General features: G+C 38.8%; 1 protein-coding gene across 1 annotated transcript; it reads left to right on the top strand.

The window, feature by feature from the left end:
- The first annotated feature begins 48 nt into the window (after nt 1-48).
- LOC114555564 (kinetochore protein NDC80 homolog) lies at nt 49-14,162 on the top strand. Its single transcript, XM_028578049.1, is given in 18 exon segments — nt 49-172; nt 734-838; nt 4,054-4,143; nt 4,835-4,961; nt 5,450-5,622; nt 6,406-6,508; nt 6,635-6,721; nt 7,003-7,096; nt 7,238-7,260; nt 7,262-7,339; nt 7,609-7,753; nt 9,616-9,821; nt 10,078-10,227; nt 10,494-10,583; nt 10,703-10,795; nt 11,028-11,158; nt 11,322-11,424; nt 13,373-14,162. Coding segments are annotated over 18 exon segments (1,932 nt in total). The 5' UTR covers nt 49-164; the 3' UTR covers nt 13,499-14,162.
- Nucleotides 14,163-17,542: the final 3,380 nt, after the last annotated feature.

The following is a 17,542-nucleotide window of genomic DNA, read 5'->3' as shown; positions in this document are numbered from 1 at the left end:
TATATTTGTAGAGCGCGTTACGAACCCTTTTTGGGTTAAATAGCTATCCGTACTCTGGTGATGTCACCGCCATCCAGTATTTGTATTTGTTTGGCGGGGTTTGTGACTTCGTCCGTTTGGATCATCTTGTAAACGTTAACTTTCCACCTAGCTAGCTACACAATATGGAGCGGTACGTTTTAAATTAACTTGAGATCCACTTAAAGCCATTTTGTATCACTGGAACTAATCATTAAACAACAGTCTGACGAAATGTAATGGTTTTGGTAGCTTGCTTAAAATATTTACGTTAACGTTACCAGTCGCCGTTATTGTGATTTGACTTCAACGTTAGTTAGATGTATCGCTAGTTAGCTAGCTAACGTTACCGTTAATGTAAACAGTGTTACCAACCGTAATAATAACTTTACGCCAGCATTACTTCCTAACAACGATTATTATATTTAGCTGTGTTCTGTCTAGTTAATCTAGCTAAGCCACTGAACTAGTAGCTAGTATGTAGCTAACGTTAGCTAGATAAGCTACCGCACAACAAACACCGAGATAACCTTAGCTACTGACAGACTTTACGTAAACGTCTATGTGACATTAATTTCAAAATGTAGCGAGCTAGCTAGCTAGCTAACCAATAGTATCGCCCTAATATGCAGTTGTATGTGTTTTGGTGGACTTTGTGAAGCAGTAGAATGACGTTATTAAAGTTTCTTTTTTTTTTTTGTAATGTGTGATCTAGTGGAAGGATGAGTCGTGCAACGTTAGCAAGCAGCAGATCATCGGACCAGCCTATGCGAGTGCAAGACAGCAACAGGATGAGTATGGCGTATACAACGCCCAAAAGGTTGGTTTGAAGTAACCGAAACTAGTCTGCCCATTTGCGGTTGTTTATAACCTGGGGCCCGTTTCAGGAAGGAGGTTTAACAAACTCCGAGTTTTACTCTGAACTCTGAGCTGATTTACCCTGAGGTGGGAAGCTCCACAGCTGATTAGAGTTGGTTCAGTAAACAAGGTGTAGGTTCACTCAGAGTTAAGCGCGTGCACCACCACAATAAAAAGGCAACATGAATGGAGCCATAATACATACAGCGAGTTTGAATACATATTTTGTTAAAAGGCTGCGGCTGCAAAAGAGAGAGAATTGGTGTGGGAGAAAATTGCTGCTCGAGTCAATGCATAAGCTCTAATATGTGTGTTAATTTCATATTTAATCACAGGTAACCTATAATATTAGTGGTGGAAACTGGAATGGTAGTACATAGGGCTGTCAGCATTAACGCGTTAATCGCGTTGCGATTAAAGGCCGAGCATAACGTTAATTTTTTTTTAATTGCATGCTGCCATTTATTAATTTATTACTACAGGCTGCAGGCATGATGGAGAAATGCTGCAGCAACACAACTCTGAATGCCGCTTTTTATTTTCCAAAACTCCCGGACGGCTTGTAGACAAATCGAAAGCCATATGCACATTGTGTAAAGCCAAATTAAAATATCACCGAAGCACGTCAAACTTGAGCTACCACCTGCAAGCTAAGCATCAGGGTTCATGCGTTTTGAAAAAACTTGGAAAAGTCATGGGATTTGAAAAATGCCAATTCCAGGCCTGGAAAGGTTTTGGAAACATAAAAAGTCCCAGAAAGTTTTGGAAAAGTCATGGAATTTTTTTTTAACACAGCATAATAATGTCATTAATAAATGTATTTTCACGTCGTCTTAACCTCAATATTCTATTCGAGGAGCGATATTATGAATCCAACTATGAACCACATAAATTGTCATTTTATAGTTAAACCTCTGAGGGTAAACTTTAACACAGATTTGTATTTGTTTTGTATAATGTCGACTGACATTTTCAGGAACACATAGTCATGGAAATTTGCCAAAAAGTCATGGAAAAGTATTGGTTAAAATGCGTATGAACCTTGAAGCATAGTACAGTTAACGTGACTCAGATTGATGCTAGTGGGCTCAGGCAAAGCACTATTTTGGAGAGTGCTACTCGCCGACCTGTTATTGAAACCAAAGTGCAAACGCTGTCTCATCAACTGGTGATCACTGGACATCAATGAGTAATCAAAATTATTTTATAAGTTTATGAGTTACTGCACACTATATTGACTCTGGTAAGTAGGGTTGGGTACCGAAATGTGCCGACCTAAACGGTAGTAATGAGACCGAATAAGAAATTTCGGTGCCTGACTTTACACTACACCTGACAGCAGGTAACGTTAGCCTACCTTTAGCTAGCAGCTGGATTAAACACGGTTAAAATGCTGACAGCTAACATTAAACAGTGTAAAGTGTGACTGTATTTCACTGTAGAGGATTCCAACACCGGGATGTAACAGTCTGCTCTGCAGCGCAGCAGCTGCCGCTGTCGGAATTAAACAACACAGACGGTGTGTTCACTTAAAACAGGTAGCCTCGTGGTGCATTCACAGTAATTGTAAAATACACATTTCCCATCTGGTGGTTGTTTTTGTCGTTCAGCGGCAATTTACTGGTGAAATAAGTTATTGTTATAGTTATTACATTATTATTAAATCTTGGCCTTAACAATAAACAAGTTCCTGACTTTTGTTTAGTACCCTTTTTTTTTTTTTTGTTTACAGTAAATAAATAATAAACAAATACAAATCTTAAAGTCAAGTTCATAAAGTAACTTTTCTTTGCATTCATTTGATTCCTAATCAAGGTAGACTGGTAAGTTTAAAAAAAAAAAAAAAAAAAAAACAATCGTTTGACAGTCCTAGTACATCTATAATTTCATTTAGGTGCAATCCTGCGGGCGAATAAAGTAAACTACTACTAATCCCATTCTGAGGTTGCAGCATGATTTACAATCATTTATTTCTTTTTAATGTCTCTTACTGGTTTGTGTTCAGGGAAGTCTACAAAAAAAAGTTTCAGAGCGAGTCACTCTTCTGACAGCACTTTGCTACAGTGGCTTTACTAATATGCTCCGCATCAACAGTGTTGTAAAGAAAACTGCTGTTTGCAAACAAAAAAAATGATGCCACACAAATAATCTGGTGGTAGAGCATGTCCACGATGGGTGACGTTAGTGATATGAGGGCGGATAAGGTTATCTACAGATCTGATGGACTGTGAAGAAAAACGATACCTCTCAAATAGGTAGTTATCTGGAAATGAAAATACAATCTATAGTCAGACCTCAATATCATCTCCTGACATGTTTTTTTTTTTTTTTTTTTTTTTTTAAGATCAATTTTTTTATTGCTTTTTATATTCAAACATACAGAACAGAGAAACACCTCCCGTCGTATGTTTAACTAACAAAAATAATACAGCATCTTCATCAACGGGATCGTTGACAAAAGGAAATGCCATGTTCGAACAAAAAAGCGTGTTACAGTCTGCCTAACATGGTTAATAAACCAACCCTGTTTTCTTATTCATGGAGATAACAAACTGCGCTAAAATGCACCTGATACAGACTGACTGAATGAATGAAGAAATGAAAGAGTGCTGTGTCAGAGGGAGGAGACTGAGGGAAGAAAACTTGCTCCCGCCCAGGTTAGGTTCACAGGCTCAGTTACCATAGTAACTGACTCTGAGGTGAAGTTACTTCTCTTTCTGAAACAGAAAACCCAGAGTTTCTCTCATCTCAGGGTTAACAAACTCAGTTTTCACTAAACCTGCTTTCTGAAACGGACCCCTGACGTTGGCGACATCCTAACAAAAACAAATGTTATTCACTTTGCTCCTCAACTACTTCTAATTACTTTTTTTTTGTATCCAAAACCTTACCCTGGACTGATCTTACATTGTAGACAAATTTATGTTATGTTTAGTTTCATGCTGTTTCCTGTGTTTAACGTTGATAACAAACAGACACAAACACTTGGACATCATTTACTTGGAGGCTTCATAGTTTAGACCTCTAACGTTACTTATTTGTGGCATAGGGTGATATTAGAAACATGAGCGTGTGACTCAGTGAAGACACATGATAAATGGATTATTGGCAGCATGTTTAAATGTGAGTCAGCAAGTGGAATACATCAATTTGTTTACGTTTTATGTTTCTTCACAGTAACGTTAAACAGCCTTCCTTTGGAAAGCTTAACATACCCAAACCGCAGTCTGTGAACTCTGAAAGGAGGACCAGCTTCTTTGGTGCACGGTATGTGAATAATATTTCAGAAATGTACAAAGTTGCTTTCCAGTGATCTTCACATAGAAGTGTAAACAACTACAGAAGACTGAGAACATACAATAGATATAGGCGATACATCGGTAAAACCGGACACAGCCAGTACAATTACAATAGTAAGATGAAATGAAGTGGTAAAAATGTATAGTCTTTACCTTACACAGTGAGAAGGAAACATCTGTGATGACCTCAAAGAGAGTAATACCTCTGTAAAAACCTGACTGGGCTTTTAGTTACTTTCTTAATTTAAACCAGTGTAACAAACCCACATTAACAGCATAGATGTGGTACTAAAGTAAACAAGTACAGACTTTATGCTCATAAAATAAATTAAAGGTACTGAAATGAGTAAACTAGAAGAGACTTAATTTGTTATTCTACTCAAGATAAAACCAGTCAAATTTGTTGTCTTTGTTTTTATTTACCACTAATACATTTATACAATGCAATTATTTAGATGCAATTGAAATTAAACTTATTCTTCTTTGCAATCAGCCTAATATGTTTTGTGCACATTTATTAATGTATGCTCATTGCTCAAGGACCTCTCGTGATCGCTGGGATTCACAATTTTTGAGAAACCTTTTTGTAATGTATGAACATGATTGAGACATAAATTGATATTTGACATTGTAGTGGTATGTTAATATCTTGTCTGCAGGACTAGCGGAGCCAGCATGCCTCGCAACAGCACCATGTCAGGGTTTGGAGGAACTGAGAAAATCAAAGACACCAGACCTCTGCATGATAAGTCCTATGTTCAGCAGTGTATCAGACAGCTGCATGAGGTGAAACCCTATGTGTGCGCTAATAGCTTAGTTTGTTTACATTACATGTTTGTACATTAAATCTGCTGTGCGGGATATGAAATATTTTGGTGCCCCTTAGTGGTCGTATCTGAAAATTAACTTGCTGGCAGACAGCAACATACACCTTATCCCATTTCATTGAACTGCTGCTGAGCATCACTGCAATACACCTAATGGACACATTTACCACACAGAGGTCTAAAGGGCTCCAGCACTCCTGATTTTAGTCTCACCACTATCCTAGCATAATATCATTATTGGATGATATCTGGATTGTAATTTATTTGTGTTACTACATTCGTATTGATTAAATAATATTGCTGAATGTGAAATCAAAATGTTGCTTAGACTTTTTGTACCTGCATTTGCAGCAAAAAAAAAAAAAGTAGTATAAGTGTTGGTCAATATGAGTGGAAATCCATACTGTAGTTCTGTCCAGCCTGATAGTCTCTCTTATGTCTTTCTAGTTCTTGACAGAGCAGGGTTACCCAGGCACTCTGTCAGCCAAAACCCTCCAGTCTCCCTCTACCAAGGAGTTTGTGAAGGTGTTTGAGTTTGTCTACCGTCAGCTAGACCCAAACTTTGAGATGCCAAATCTAAAAGTTGAGGAAGAGGTTCCAGCTATGCTTAAAGCCCTGAGGTAAAATACTGTCTTTAAGTATTAATAAGAATTGTATGTATTCATATTTCGGTTTAATTTAGTACCCCTACAGTCTTAAGTGCATTTTTGTATCTTAGAAAAAAGAAAGAAAGCTCTTGGTGGCCTAGGACTTTTGCACCACTTAAGGATGGGGCTAGATCATAGACTGTATATTAATGGACTGAGCATGTGTGACGTCACCCATTTGTTTGTGGAGATCTGCTATCCGTCGAGTGTGATTTTTAGATGAGGGAGGAGCTGCTTACACTCTACGTAACGTTACACACTTTCACTGGCAATCACATCATAGCCACGCCCTAAAACATCCCCAGCTTTATTGACTATTTTAAAATCAACGAGACAATAATTCTAAAAATTAACATGATTTGGTGTTGCAGAAGACTTAAAACTAGCGATTGAGACCATAAACTCATGAAAATGTTTAAGGTAGGTAATAAATCAATTGAAAAGTGGGTCACTTTCTCATAGACTTCTACAGAAACCAAACTCCTTTTGCAGCCGCACGTGTTGCCCCCTGCTGGAATTCAGATAGACTGCGCGTTTAAGGCACTTGCGAATTTGCAGCACTTCGCCGAACCGGATGCGTTGTCCATTAATATTATACAGTCTATGGGCTGGATTAAATAAAAAGGTTATGCTAGTATCAAATTGATAGTACAGGCAAGTACCTTACTATTTGTTGTTAGCCTTCATGTTGGCTCCTCTTCTATAGTTTAAGAAATATTGCGGACTGTCTTTATTTCTCCATATTTTTGGTTTCAGGTATCCATTTGTTCTCTCCAAATCTTCAATGTATTCTGTTGGAGCTCCTCACACCTGGCCTCAGGCCCTTGGTGCTCTCATGTGGCTAATTGACCAAGTTAAGGTGAGACGCAAACAACACTTTTAAAACCAGGCTACCTGTTTTAAGTGAACACTTTCTAAAACCAAGTTCATTTGCATCGGATTCAGAATAAACTAATGTAATTTTTGTGCTTATTCTGTGTGTCAGATCAACTGGTCTTTGAGTAAGCAGGAGCTGCTGTTCAGTGACTTCTGTGAAGACACTGATATCGAGGAAGGGGCTGAGTATAACAAGGTACCCTGACTTTTAACAGACCCATAAGGCATAAACCCTTAAAAGGTCAAGAGGATGTACTGTATATCTGTTGCTGGAATCAAACACAATACCTCTTTGTTGCATGGTTGCTAACAGTTGAGTTTTTCTTACTGATGCAGTATATTTCAAAGCCATTCAGGTGTTTTCTCTCTGTATTTTTACATTATACGGTTCCTCTTATTTCTGTCTGTCTCAGTCTAAAACATTTGTGAGTTTTTTTTAATTTATGTTTATCTTCTCTTTCACGTGTCGCTGTGCAGCTCGTCTTGGACTACACAGCTGAGACATACTCAAAGTTCATGCAGGGTGAAGACACATTTGACGACATGGATGAATTATTCTTCAATAAACTAAGTAAGCACAGCATCTCTATGAAATTTGTTTTTTAACAAGGAATTGCTTTCTATGTATTTGAGCATAATGTTTGTTAGTTTCAGTTTAGATTTTTAAATTAAATTTGGAAATCGAAACATCAACAAGTGTGTGTCTTCACAGAGAAACTTTACAACGTTGATTTAAGCCCTGCTGGCCTCGACGGAGGAGAAGTACAAAATACTCAGCGATGAGGTTGAACAACTGGAGAAAGACAGCCGGACGGTCAGAAGACCTTTTTATTGACACATCCCCATGTGCACGGATTAAATTATGATTTTAAAATATATATATATTTATATATATTATATATATATATATATATATATATATATATATATATAAACATGTTTAAACCCTGGAACAAACTAAAACTAATGACCCCCTTCATGTCAACTATGTATATAGAACTCACCTGTTTAAATATAATCTGGTTTAACTTTAGAGCAACACTAAATCAGAAAGATAATGTTCTGACTTCTTCTCCTGGTAAGGACCGTCTAATGACCAAAAGGAAGGAAAGGATAACACTGCAGGCCGACCTCAAGAATCTCCAGAGTTATCGAAGCAGCATGGAAACCTTTAAAGCCAAACTGGAGAACAGAGATTCAGAACTGAGTGATGAGCTGGAGACCATTGGTAAATATGGCCATGTCAGTCAGCCGGTTCTTTGGCAGGATGCACTGGATCCTGTGGGCGTCTGATGATGTTTGGATCTCAATAATTAGTCACCATGAAGTAGGGCGGGGCGATATGGAGTACACCAAATACCACGATATTCTTGACCATATACCTTGATGTTGATATTGCGACAATATTGTAGGATTGACAGTTGGTGCTTTATCAAAATATTATTTACACCATGAGAGTTATGACAAAGTGTGTAAAGGCAAATAATAGAACAGCTAGAACAGTCTGAGTTCAGAAAATGACATCACTTTACTGTAATGCAGCCTTCAAAACCAGAAAAAGACCATACTTAAAGTGATGTTCGGAGTAATTTCACCCTAGGGTCCTTTGCACCATGACCTCGAGCCAAACACCCCTGCAGAAGCTTTTTTCACCTGGGTCTAACATTGGGAGAGTTAGCGTAGAGTAGCGTTATCAGCTGAATAGCTTATTAGCGCAGGGGCTAATGGACCCACGTTTGTATCTCGTAAATGACCCCACTAATAATGCCCGAAATGATACCAAACTTCTACACTAGTACAAATAGGTTATGCACTCATAAAACGATGGATTGGAAAGTTTGTAAGTACACCAGAAGTTTATGAACACTTGCCTGCTCTCTTCTGCTCTCTGTTGCTGCAGCTGCTGCTGATGCTACCTGCAGTTAGAGGAGTGCTTAGGGCTGTCTACAAATTACTACACCGAAAAGAGATACAACAAAAATATTTATTAATTTAATGATTAAATAAGGTAATGTCTTCAAACTTATCTCAGTTATTATTTGTCTCATGCTAGTTATACTACAGCACTTACTTAAAAAAAAAAAGTTAAATTAAAAAATATTTTTGTTGCATCTCTTTTCGGTATTGTAATTTGTAGACGGCCCTAAGCACTCGTCTTACTGCCGGCAGCAGTAACAACAACAGAGAGCAGAAGCCAGCAGGCAAGTGTTCATAAACTTCTGGTGTACTTAGAAACTTTTTAATCCATCGTTTTATGAGTGCATAACCTATTTGTACTAGTGTAGAAGTTTGGTATTATTTCGGGCATTATTAGTGGGGTCATTTACGAGATACAAACGTGGGTCCATTAGCACCTGCGCTAATAAGCTATTTAGCTGATAATGCTACTCTACGCTAACTCTCCCAATGTTAGACCCAGGTGAAAAAAGCTTCTGCAGGGGTGTTTGGCTCGAGGTCATGGTGCAAAGGACCCTAGGGTGAAATTACTCCAAACCATCACTTTAATATATTATGATTTTACGATATCCAAAATCTAAGACGATATCTAGTCTCATATCACGATATCGATATAATATTGATATATATTGCCCAGCCCTACCATGTAGCAGTCTGTGCTAATTACTACTATGCAAAGTAACTGGAATTTCCAAGTTCTTAATGGGCCTGTGCATGCTCAGCACCAACATAATAAGGATTCTACTTATGGGTTAACTGGATTTGTGTCTTGCCTGAGAGCCTTTCTCAGTTTGGTCCCTGTTGGAAAAACATTTTTTTTTACATTTCTGTTTTTTATTAATAAGCCACCAGAGACCATACTTTTTTTTTTTTTTTTTATCTGCAAATATTCAGTCTCCTACTGTCAGTAAGTAACCATGCAGTAGAAAGAAAGCTCCCACTCAGCAACATTGTTCTTCTGTAGTAACTAAACAGTATTCAGGTTCCAATTAGCACATGGCTGCCCATGTTATGTGGTCACAAGTGGGCTTATTGGGTCTTCTACAATAACTTTGAACATCTCCTTCCAATCAGAACTGAGGATTGAATCTGATTTCATATATGTCATGTTTTTTTTCCTCTCCCTTTCTGCAGGCAGTCAACTGGAGACTCTAAAACATCAGCAAAATGAACTACAACACCTACTGCAGAACCAGAAGTTCACTCCAGCTGATGTTGAGAGGATCAACCGAGAGAAGAGAGAACTCCAACAGACCATCTCCAGTCTCAGCAAGTCTCTTGAAGATGCTCAACAGCACAAGTGGAATGAGGAGATTGTTCTGGCGAAAGTGAATGACAAGGTACTGTATGTACATTGACTGTAGTAGGAGGAGCAGAAATGGTAAACAAAATGTTGTTAAGATGGTGTATGTGACATATGACATATTTTTCTTAATAGTTGCAATTAAACTGATATTTTGTGTCAGTGTTTTTTTTGCTACCCAGTTGTAATTGGTATAGATTGATAATAGCAGACGTTTTTCATCCAGTGGTACACGTTTTGACCTTTTTGATTTAACTTGTTTCCTCGCCCCTCCTGTGTCTGTCTAATCCCAGGCGGAGTTGAAGTTAGCAGAGTACCACAAGCTGGCACGTAAACTGAAGCTGATACCACTGTCGGCAGAGAACGCCGGTGGTCACGATTTTGAGATCAGGCCATGTGAATATGGACCCGGCAGCATGGTTCAGCATAAAACCCAGAGACAGGTAATTGCTGCTAATGATCCTGTTTACACAAACCTTTGAGTCGGCATAGGAGCAGTCTTTCATATTTTGAAGGATTTCAATTCAGTACAAACAAGACTACCTTGCTATCCCAATGCTTAGGTTATTTTCAGTTATTTGTAGCATTTTTTTTTTTTTTTTTTTTTTTTTTTATGTACTCCATTGTAAGTCGTTGAAAATTAGATTTGTGTCTTGCGTGATAGATTTTAGTATTATGTGTCCTTGTTCTGATCTATGCCGTGTTGTAGATGCTCCTGAGAAAGCTGGTCAGTGACGTGGAGGAGGAGAACAGTCGGTTAGCCAACATGAAAGTCAGTCTGGAGGAGTCTTGTGAACAGGTAACAAATTCCTTATTATTTTGCTCCATTAACTTTTTCCCATGCTGACACAATATTATCAAAGTGCGTCTTTTCTTTCAAATCATATTTGTCATTTTTAAATGTGTGTCTCTTTTAAGGTGAATTCTAACATCTTGGACAAGTCCAATGACCTGAAGCACTTGAGGGAGCAGATTCGCAAGCTGGACGAACGGTTGGATTCTAACATGCAGGTATAGTCCATATAGTTTAGACTGCTTAATGTTGGTAGAAATGCCATACTGCAATCACCAGTTGGCACACATCGATCACACTTAACCACATTTAAGACAAGATGGCATTTGTGCTCTTCAAAGCTGAGAAACGGGAATGATTAAACATTTTAACGTGTTGGTGACGAGCAGAAAATGCACAGTTGTGTCATACATGTACTATCAGTAGTTTCCTGTGTTTGTGTCTGTATAGGAGCTGGCCCAAGAGGAACAGGAATGGTTGGCAGAGAAGGAGTCAGTGGAGAATCATCGTAACCACCTTGAGAAGAAGGTTAATTTTGGATATGATGAGTCTGTGCAACAACTGAAGGCAGCGCAACAACAGTGAGTTATGGATATATATAGATATAGAGATATGGATAGATAGAGATCTATCTCTCTCAACAATATTTATGTCTTATGGATTACTTCATGTGTGAGCTTTAACATCCTCAAGGTTTCTGTCAGTCTAAATTATGAGTTTTAACACTTGTGGTTGTCTCTTCAGGTACCACCTAGTGCTGCAGGAGACCAATGAGGAGAGACGAACAGTAGCCAACAATCTTGCGTCTGTATTTACCACAGCTACTAACCACTTGTCAATCACAGAGGTAACGTTCTTACAACTCTAAATCTGTCCCTGTACTGCAAGGAAGTATCTGTATCTCAGGCATACTTCAATTTGTTAGCAAGGTCAATAGCAAGAAAACAAACAAATGTATCAAAATAAGTAGATCTAGCTTTTTTCCCGTGCAAACATCACAAGCACATAACATATAGGAACATCCTAAGTTTTTCACTGCGGTTTAGATGTGACTGCAGCCATCATTGACTTAATATATTGAGGCTTTCAATGGAAAAAAAAAATTCACAGTATTGTATGAAATACACAATAGCGATTAGAGATAAAAACATGAGGAAATATCAGTTGTGGTGGAGCCGCGGTATCGAAGTCCCGCACATACATCTGCCTGACCAATTGCAAGTCAATCTCAGCTGTCAATTAATACGTTTCTCCCTGTTTTATAGCATCAAATAACTGATAAAAAACAAAGTTATCAGAAAAATTAACACTTGAACAAACAGCGTGATCAGAACTACCTAAAATGACCAACACCATATTTTTCAAAAAAAATTGTTGTATACTTTTAGTATTAGTTGGTTTGGCCCATGTCCCATCCACTAACATGGAGGGGGTGGGATTTATGACCTATACTGCAGCCAGCCACCAGGGGACGATCAAGATGTTTTTCCTTCACCTATACCAGTGGTAATCAACCTTTTTGGGACCAGCGCCCGCCCTATCCATTATCCAGGTCCCTTACCGATTATTTCCGACCAGTGTAATTAGTTATGTTATTCATTTGTTTACAATATTTCCAGGCTTCAACCAGTGCTGCTCAAGCAGAAAGACAGGGTCGCTGGGAAAGAGAGATTTGTTAGGCATTGAAGAAAGAGTAGGAGAGGACAGCATCCAGTGTCCTCCTCAGTTTTTGATACTTCATTGTTACGAAAATAAGTATTTCACCCCCCAAACCCTCCGTGCCACAAATTGCTTTCTAATCTGTGGGAAACACTGTCAATGCCCCCCTTTCCACAATATTGCTTACATTGCCCCCGTCATCCTCTGAACACTGCTGTACCACCCCATTGAGAAACACTGACCTATACAGTTTATGCATCAACTCCTGATTCCTGTACCTTAATGTGTGTTGTGTGTGTGTGTGTGTGTGTGTGTGTGTGTGTGTGTGTGTGTGTGTGTGTGTGTGTGTGTGTACACAATACACAGAAGTCACGGTTCGGTCATTACCGGTTTAAGAGTCATGGTTCTGTGTGAGTTTGGTAAAGCGGGAAACAACGCAAATGCATTTAATTTAATTTATTGTGATTGGACAGTAGTGAAGTGTCTATGTCCAAACAAAATCCTCTTTCTGTGGACTGAGGTAACAATTTGCCCACTGGCAACTTTGGTAAAATATTTTCAGTTTGAAAATAAGAAACCGTTCAACCAAGTCCTTATTACACTGTGGGAACACGCTTACCCAAAAGGCAACAGGTCATAATAGACTAAAACTGAAAGCATCTCTTATTCTATGCAATTTGAAATACGGGTTTTCTTTTTCCTCGTCCCGAATAAGAGTAATGCTCTTGAATGTGAGTTAGCATGTTGAATGTGTTTCAATTCAAAACGGTGGAGCAAAGGCGATGCACTGCCATTGTCTTATACACAACTCTCTCTTCGTTGCTGGCAGGCCTTCCAGCTCCAGATTTTTATTTGCGCTCGCCATAGTTTGACTGACTCGCACGCCAACCAGCTTATTGTGCTAACCTCAGCAGTTCAGTTCAATGACACTAATGGCGTACAGCTTAAAGGGTCCGGCAGAACTTGCATATGTGAACTCTGGTATATTCTGCATAATGTGCATTAATCTACATACCGTGTATTCTGCATGCACCAGACCGTGACCACTGGACTGTGACGTGAGAAATGCGAATACACAATACGTTACAGCCCTAATGTAATACAACCCATTGGCTCCTGTGGTTCTTGTACAACAGAAGTGCCTGGAGGATCTGCACGGCAGAGTGAAGCGGGTCTGCCCTAAGGCTATGGAAGAGGATGAAGCTGTTATACAGAAGCTGCGGGAAACTTTGAAGAACTTCAGGTCCATGGCAAACAGTTAGTAAAGTGAAGCGGGAGGATAGAGGCCTTCAGGTCTGCAGGGGCAGATCATTTCTATGACTATGGAAGTGTAGGGGAGTTTTCCCTGTCATTTGTGTTTTTAGGTTGTTTCCATCTTAGAAAACAGAAACTTACCCAATTATTTGTTCTGAATTGTTATTTGTTCTGAATTTTCATGTGTTTTGTGTCATTTTATATCGCTGAATGGAAAAAAGGTTAAATAAAATAAAAAATACACTTCTGTTGTTAAACATTAATACATAACTTTAAAACCCTCTAGTTTCTATAAAATAGTCTAATATATGGCAACAAGACACCAGAGGAAAGGGCTAGAAAAGGTTAGTGTTTTTTACTGTGTAACACTGAAATATAGATTTTAATAAAAAAAAAAAAAAGGTGTTTTAAGGTGTAGTCAATATATTGTAAACTTCCTCATTTGTGTTAGTGGCTGTAAGATACATCATCAGTTTTTCCTCGCTGTGGTCATACTGTACTTCATCAGATGTGTGTTGTACCGAAGCCACTAGAAGGCAGCACACACCTGGTTGCCAAAACTCAAGTGTTCAGGTTGCTATACATTGACATTTTCCTCTAGGAGATATTTTCGAAACTTCTCAACTGTTGGTTAACATTGCAGTTTCTACAATAGCTACTTGGTTTCATAAAGTATTCTAACATTAACAAAAGCCTCGTAACAACTTTTGTGATCAAAGTAAGCACCAAATGAAATTATTCTCTTGATTTGCAGTAGGTGTCTACAGCAGCCAATGCCACCAATTGTAAAAGGTTAATCCAAATTGAATCAACTTAATACAGCTACAAATCGGCAAGTTTAAGCAGTTTATTTTGGATATTTAATTTTGTCAGAAACACTGTTTGGTTGTTATACAGTCTTGATAATATCACATGTGTTTTGGACACCTTCACTGTGCTTATTTAAAGGTCCCATGGCATGAAAATGTAACTTTATGAGGATGGGCTGATCTGGAATCTTGCTCCTTATGAGATCATAAGGAGGAAGGTTACCTCCCCTTTCTCTGCTTTGCCCACCCAGAGAATTTGGCCCACCCATGAGAGAGAGACATCATGGCTTTCAAACGAGCAAAGTGGCCTTTGGTTAAGGCTACACCCCCACCCTCCACCTTGCCCCCCCCTCTCTCCTCCTCAATAGCTACAGACACAGAAATGGCATATCCTAAGGAAAGCTCATTGTGGGACTGGCTCTAGTGGCTGTAATTCTGCACCAAGGCTGAATTTTGGGAAAGAGACTTCAGATACAGTATTAGGGGACCACTACGGTCTATATAAAAGCATCCAAAAAGCACCATGTCATGGGACCTTTTTAATGTTTGTATTCTACAAAACCCAATCTGATTTTATGAATTTGACTTCAGTTAGATCTTTGTTCAGGCAAACACTGGTTACTAATTAAATAGCAGGCATAGTTTCCATTTGTGTCGGCCTCATTTATCTTATTTTTACTGAACACCGAGCATTTCAATTCCACATACCAGCCAAAACCCATAAAACTGACTGGCTCATTAGTAAATAAAGCGTTTATTATAAGCATTTATTATTTTAGTAGTTTTCTGTCATGGCAGGAGCATTTATTGCAAATCATTTGACCGAGGCAAAGTTGGCAGTGACGACACAAATGGAGTGGGCCATATCTCTCCACAATGCTTTCTCCATGTCATGGTCAACATCACTCATTGTACCCTCTTTCAGTGAACGCTGCATACTTGGCCTGCAGTATTAGTATTTATTTACATCTATATCCCATGCAGAGATCCAGTCCAGATCCTTTGGCAATCTGTACACAATTTTTGTGTACTTTTAGGTTTTTAATTTTTTCTTCTTCTTTTGTGTCCTATAATATCGGCCCTGATCCAGTGTTTGTCAGATCGGTCTTATGGAACCTTTGTGTTCCTGGCCTTTTTCACAGGATCTGGTTCAAATAAAGATTTGTTTTCTGGTTCAGCTGCTCCTGTTGGACACAGGGTGTTGATTTATGATTTCACAAAAGTGCCTCTTTTTCCAATTTTCTTATTCCACTTTAAAAGGGAGAATCTGCCCTGCAACCTAACACTGTTAACATTGTCCAGTAACTTGCAAAAATGTGCCTATTGTTTCTTGGTTCATTCTGTTTTTGGTTGTGTATTTTGTATTCTAGTTCCTGTCAAGAAATGTCAAAGTGTGCATGACTTGATACATCTCATAGAGAGATGATTTTGTTGCAGCCATATGTCAGACCTTCAGTAAATGTTAAGTGTCATAATTGTTGTAAGTGTCCTGTCGTAATTTGAAGTTTGGTTATTTGAACCGTCCTGTTGTCCATAGGGTCAAATTTGACCCATTTTCAAAAGGTTTCTATATCAGAAATTTGGGTTTCTTTCAACCAAGTTGTCAAAAAATAAAGTGGATGGTTTGAATTAAAATAAATGATCAGTTCACTACTGATCATATTCAGTTGTATAGCATTTGGAGAAAAAAAACAACCAAAATGTTGAAAAAAAAAAAAAAAGAAACTTGCATGGTCAGCTTTAGTTTTTCTCATCTGGTAGTTTTTTGTTGCTCCTTCCACCTGTTCAGAAGCTTTGCAGAAAATATAGTTGGAAATTACCTGCAATATTAAAAATAAATGAAGTAGAATAATGGCTAGTTTATACAAAACGGTGAAATACTACAGTGGTTAACTATTGTGATTACTGATAAATTGTTTCACTTGCCCCAGTCTTTCGAATGTGAGAATTTTCAGCATTTCTCTTTTTTTAAATTATTGTAAACTGAAAATTTCAAGATGTCACATTTGGCACTGAGAAATTGTAACAGACATTTTCTACACAATGTTTTGACTAATTATTTGAGAAAACAACTGGCAGACAAATCGATGATACCGATAATCATTCATTTCAGTAACTCAACATCCTGGTCTCGTGATATCTATCAATGGAGTATTTTCTGTCCGAAAGCGTGAACAAAGCTGAAGTGTCAACCTAGGATTTGGGGCAGTGGCCTGACCCTTAAACTTTACATAGTGTCAATACAGTGAAGTGGAAGTAGTTTTTACAAGGGGAACGTTTGAAACGTCAGCGCTGCGGCGTGAGAGAAATGTTTTGGCAGATGTGATGAGGAGAGATGAGGTGATTGTGAGGGGCTCCGTGGAGAGAGGGAATGAAAAATGTGATGGATAACTTCCACCACTGGCAGAGGTAACCCGTGTGTGTGTGTGTGTGTGTGTGTGTGTGTGTGTGTGTGTGTGTGTGTGTTGGATGGGGTGTGCAGGAAGTTAAAGGAGAGGAGGAAGGCAGGTGTCGTGTGTTAACAGCTCCAGAGACTTAATTCGACTAAACAGGATAGACCTGGGTGTGTTTATCAGATCCCATATGGACAGGTGGGTTCCATCACTGCCATTTTACAAGACTTTAAAGTGTGTATGTGTCTTAGCATGTGTGAGAAAATGAATGTCATGATTTGTGTATCTTTGTACACCCAGAGGCATGTACATGGTGGCCTGAATGTGTGACTCCTCGTGCAGGAATGTGGTTGCTTATTTCTGCATAAACCTGTGTTTTTGCCCGTTTCCATGCTCCTTTACATGTTGTGAGTGTGTTTTGTGTTGCTTGTGGCCCTCAGCCTGCGTGGACCTATTTTATCATGGACCATTGCATTCAAAGACATGCACCATGAATTGTTAATACACTGTATGTTCCAGCTTTCACACAAGGGAAGTGACCGGGCCGACTGCAAAGGCGTGTGTGTGTGTTTCTCACAGGGCCTCTAATAGAAGAGAGATGTAAGGAACAGGGTATGTGATGGTGTGTGTGGTGAGACAAAAAATGAAAAGGTTATCTTCTTCCCTTCTCCATGACCTGGAGATATTTCATGATTTCACTGTGTACCACAAGGCTTTCAGCAGCTAGTCTGTCATACCAGAGACAGCCAGACACAGTAGAGCGGAGAGGTGTTAATGTGGAGTTTTATTAGGGGTTAATCTCACCTTTACTGCCACTAGAATAATCTGTTCTACAGATGTGGGAGAGAGA

This window comes from Perca flavescens, chromosome 5 (assembly GCF_004354835.1).
Source record: "Perca flavescens isolate YP-PL-M2 chromosome 5, PFLA_1.0, whole genome shotgun sequence".
NCBI lineage: Eukaryota > Metazoa > Chordata > Actinopteri > Perciformes > Percidae > Perca > Perca flavescens.
Note: the sequence above shows the minus strand (reverse complement) of the source record. Positions and strands in the feature narration are given on the sequence as shown.